Source organism: Citrus clementina, unplaced genomic scaffold, assembly GCF_000493195.1.
Source record: "Citrus clementina cultivar Clemenules unplaced genomic scaffold, Citrus_clementina_v1.0 scaffold_5, whole genome shotgun sequence".
Lineage (NCBI taxonomy): Eukaryota > Viridiplantae > Streptophyta > Magnoliopsida > Sapindales > Rutaceae > Citrus > Citrus x clementina.
The window spans coordinates 19,466,264-19,471,469 of NW_006262201.1; the positions used below are offsets into that span (position 1 = coordinate 19,466,264).

General features: G+C 30.6%; 1 protein-coding gene across 1 annotated transcript; it reads left to right on the forward strand.

The window, feature by feature from the left end:
* Positions 1-197: 197 nt before the first annotated feature.
* Positions 198-632, forward strand: LOC112098014. Its single transcript, XM_024183609.1, has one exon. The coding sequence runs from the start codon at positions 198-200 to the stop codon at positions 630-632; it is 435 nt and encodes a 144-aa protein (XP_024039377.1).
* Positions 633-5,206: the final 4,574 nt, after the last annotated feature.

Consider the following 5,206-nt stretch of genomic DNA (forward strand, 5'->3'; position numbering starts at 1 on the left):
TGGGAGGAGACAATGTCAAAATTAGCTGATAAAAGTTTAGATCAGGATCGAAAGCATGTTGCTGTTGACATTTAAAAGGAGTAGGGATTCCTCTTGTCCCCCTCATCTACTGATATAAATAATGCGCATTTGGTTATCAAATAAAGGCAAAATATTATTTCAACTTCTAGGCTCTCTCATTCACAGCAAGAGAAAAAATGGCAACCTCTTTCCACGCTCGATCAAACAGTTTGCCGACTAAATCACACCCATTCACTTCAGAAGTTGAAGAGACTTTGAGCAGATTAAGGTCTTCTCAAACTGCTTCAACTATAGGCCACAACATAAACGGCCTTCAAGATTTACATGATTGTGTTGATAAAATCCTTCAATTGCCCCTCATTCAACAAGCTTTATTGCAAGCCGGTAACAGGAAATTGGTTGATGAGCTGTTGAATGGATCTTTGAGGATCTTGGATACTTGCAGCATTGCTCAGAATGCATTGCTGCAATCTAAGGAATCCGTACAAGGACTTCAATCAGTTTTGCGCAGACAAAAGGGCAATGAAACTGAGCTTACAAGTGAGATTAAGAAATACTTAGCCTCCAGGAAGGCGGTGAAAAGACAATCCATAAGGCCGTGGGGAATTTGAAAGGCATGGAAAACAAATGCTCATCTCCAATCAGTGAGAGACATGTTAGCATGTTGAAAGAGATTGAAGAGGTCACCTTCACTATATTTGAATCCTTACTGTCCCTTATCTCGGGGCCAAGGATTCGATCAATGCTAGGCGGCTTCTCACTGGTTTCAAAACTAATCCGCCCCAAAAGAACAGCATGCGAAGAAGATGAAAAAGACATTAATGAGTTTGTGAAGATGGATGCTGCACTCGTTGATCACAAGGCTATTAAATCTGATAACATCTTTTGCTTGCAAAACCAGCTGAAAGAATTGGAGTCCAGCATTCAAGATCTTGAAGAAGAGACTCAAATCATTGTCTATGCGTTTGATCAAAGCTCGAGTCTCCCTTCTCAACATCCTCAACAATTAGATTACAAAATGTTTATACCGAATTCATACTTGTACATCAAAATTATACTTGTACATTACTGCAATCATATAATTTTGAATACAAACGCAAAGTATTATGTGATATATTCTGGAATACCTCAAGTGTTTCCATTTTATTTTTTAATATCAGAAGTCAATGATTTAACATGTAAATGGGTTAATTAATTTTAAGAGTAAAAAATTAATCTTATTGTAAAACCTATTTATCAAGTGTTAGACACATAATGCCAATAATAGAGACTTGAATGCAATTCAAAAAGTAGACATCGTTAATTAAGTTGTCCATATTCCAATTGTCTCTTGGTAGATGATAGAATAATACTAATTAAGGAGATTCACATGCACGGTAGACTCAATCTTCACACACATTAGGTAAAAATAAAATAAAATAATTATTAAAAAAAAAAAGCTCTCACTATTTAATATACGTACATGGAGTTGTCAAGATTCCAGTTATGTACAGATCAAACAAGATCAAACCTAGCAAATTTTGACGTTTCACGTAGAGTCGGTTTGGGAATGCTATAACTTTTAAAATAATTGTTGTTAGTTATACTGTAGAAATAATTAGTTAAGAAGAGAATCAATTAAGTTTTTGATAAATTTTATTTTCAGAAGTACTGTGAGTTTTGAAAGCAGTTATGGACGTTTGGTAAATTTTACTATTGAAAACAAATGAGCAAAATGTATATAATGTAAGATAATAGGATAAAATTTACTTATATATATAAAAACATGTACATATAATCTTTTTAATTGTGTAGTATAATAATTTTTACTAAAAATAAAATTTATAATATATTGATTTTATTTTTATTTTTTATCTTAAAACAATTGATAATTAAATTTATAATATAGTGAAACAAATTTAATAATAATTCGACCAACAAATTGATATTAACAAATTTGTATTAATGAATTATAATAAAAATTTATTAAAAGATTGATTTTTTTCCAATTTGAATAAGAATATTTTTGGGTTTAGATAATAATTTTAAGGATATTTATGAAATTGTATCAAAGGATAAAATTGATTCTCAAAATCTAAATCTAAAAGTTACTCATTCTCTTTTTTTCAAAATCAGCTGTAGGAATGGCTGATTTTTTTGACAAAAGTGATTTTAAATTTGTTTTACCAAACACTAAAATTAGCTTTTAAATTTTCAAAATCACTTTTAAACCTCTCAAAAGAAATTCCAAATGGACTCATAGTAGACTTAGATCTCGAAGGCTTTCAAGTGACGAAGCGTGCTAGGTGTCTCTTTTTTACAAGGGCACTATATAAATTAGCAGGATTAACATATCACATTTCATTTTCCTATCCTATAGAAAAACATGTAACAACCAAGTATAGGAATCTTGTCTTTGATTACATGACAATCATATTTATAAGCATTACAATCATATTGATAAACATTGATGACCATTTTGATCCTTAATCCAACGTTGGACTTATATGTGAATAATTATGTATTGCAAACTATCGTATAAGGTTAAGCCCAATTAAAAGTGATCTATTAAGATTTTTAGTAATTTGGGCTTTAATGTATCTAATAGGGTATGACATTTAATGTGTAGAGATTTAAGGGTAATTTCTATTACTAAGATGGGCTGAAGAAAGAATACTTAGTGATAACAAAAAGTTATTTTTATAAGTGTTTATGGTTCTCAAGTCACATGTAATATTCAATTATTTTCTAACATTCTATTATCAGAGAGAGTATAGAAAAAAATTTGAAGGATTCTTTAGGATAACATATTGATCTGGAAGGCAAACCACACATCCTTAGAAAACAATTGCACATTATGGATTTAGGCATGCTTCCACATATTCTATTATTGATTCTTTGTGATGCAAAAAAAATGTTCCTATAATTTAAATGATTGTTTTTACCAAAGGATTAAGCCTTCTAGAATTAACTAAATTTGAAAATTCAAAAAGTAAGAAAAATAATTTTTGAAATCTGATTTTTAAATTATTCGTAAATTTTGAGTTAAAGGTTAGCGGTACTCATTATCACTACTGGCATCACCATAGTCAGCCTAGGTTGTCCAAGCCGCGTCGAGGAAAAAAAAAGTCGCGGCCAAATGCCACTGCATATGGAATAGCGGGGGCTACAAAAAAAAAAAGGGAGAGACGGCTTTAGGGCGAAGCAAGGGGTGGCCTACCAGATTCAGCAGAAGCGGTGGCCATGGCCACCACATCAAGAAAAAGGAATTAAAAAAAAAAGTTTCAACAAAGATTTGGGGACTAGTTTAAGATACAGTTCGGGTCAACGCATCCAGATCTAGCCTGAACCGGTTAATAGTTAATCATTGACCGACCAACTGTAATGTTGACTTTGATTTTTACCTAAAAATTTTTAAAGGTAATTTTCAGTGTAATTTTTAAATTCAAATATTGGTATGTTTACATATATTTTGAGATGAATTAATTGAAGCAACAAATCGCCAAAGTGATTTCTCTTATGGAAATTAGTTTATTTTGGAATATAAACGGTTGTGTATATATACTTTCAGTGAATACCAATTGGCCTAAAGGAATATCTATATTTGACAAAATTGCATGTGCACCTGCAGTAATAAATGTGTAATGATTATTCACTTTACATGTGAGCAATAAATTGACCCAAAGCAAGATTCATTATTTGACATGTTCTTATTATCAGTGTCTAATTGATGTACCAAGATATCATTTACAAGTTAATATTTTATCTAAAAATAAAATGTTAATCGAGTGTCTAGTATCTTGAGTTGGGGTTTACTTTTATTTGAATTTGTTTTTTGTTTTGAAACTTATAAAAACTTATTTTGATTGCTTGTTATTCACCGTTTAGTTATGACTCCTGCTAATGTTACTGCAACATCAATTATATTCATATACTAAATGATTTTAACTTCAAGTTGTGACAAAAGAACATTTTAATAGTTCTCTCACAATCATAAATCTCAACCTTGCATTAAGAGTTGATTGTCTCCTGCCTATGAGAGTACTTTTAATGACAAAAAGAATTTGGAAAGGTAGGAGAAATCAAATCATACATATATATATATATATATATGATGATTATAAAAGATGCCATTCTTAAAGCATTTAAGGGCTTAATATCTAATAAGATAACTATGGCTAAGGAGTTCCTTGTAGATATTAAAAAGAGGTTTGTCAAGAACAAAAAAGTAAAAACATGTACATTCTTCACACTTCTATCTGAAATACAAGTTATTCAACCCAAGAGGGGGGTGAATTGAGGTTTTAAAACTTAAGTTGAGCAAACCACAATAATTCAATTTAATACCTTAATGGAATCGAAAATAATAAATTCAATAAATTACAAAAATAAAAACGTAAAGAAAGAGAAAACAAACACATGGATTTTTATGTGGTTCAGCAATCCCCGTTTACATCCACGCCTCCAAGCACAACAAGTTTGAAGATTTCACTATCTGAGCTTTCCAAGGATTCAAAAGCTTACAATTGACTTCCAAGGTATCAATGAACCTTTACAACAAGACATTATCCCCAATCTCTTAACCCAAGTGTATTCCAACACTTATAACCTCTCAATTTAATTTTACAAAAAGATTACAAAAATTTCTCTCACACAATGTGGTTGACTACAAATGAAAGCTTAATATGCGTGAATAAATGAAATGAATACACAGAGTTTATGCTTTTAGATTTGCAGAGAAATGCTCAAAATATTAATGGTTGCATCATCCTAAATGAGTTTGATTTGAGCCAATTTATAGTTGAAGAAGAAAACTATTCGTTATTGACTTTCTGGTGATAATCGGCTTGCTGCTTTTATGAATCTGGTTAGCCGCTTTTATTTCAATGAGTTTCTACCCATAGCCGCTTTGCTACAATGACTATGTTTCCAAAAATTATAGTTTTGCCCTAAACCTTTATAAAATTATGTTATAGCCCAAAATGTCATAAAACTTTATAAAAAAATCCAATTTTAGAATTTCTAAATAATTCTTGTCATTCCCAAAACTTTTTGCAATTATGATATGGCCCAAATATGCAAAAATTATAGTATAGCCCAAAACGTTTTAAATATTTGCAAATATGTCCAAATTCAGAATTCAAAACAATTCTTAATAAAATTATTCTTTTTCATTTTAGTCCACATCCTGAAAAATAACTAATTT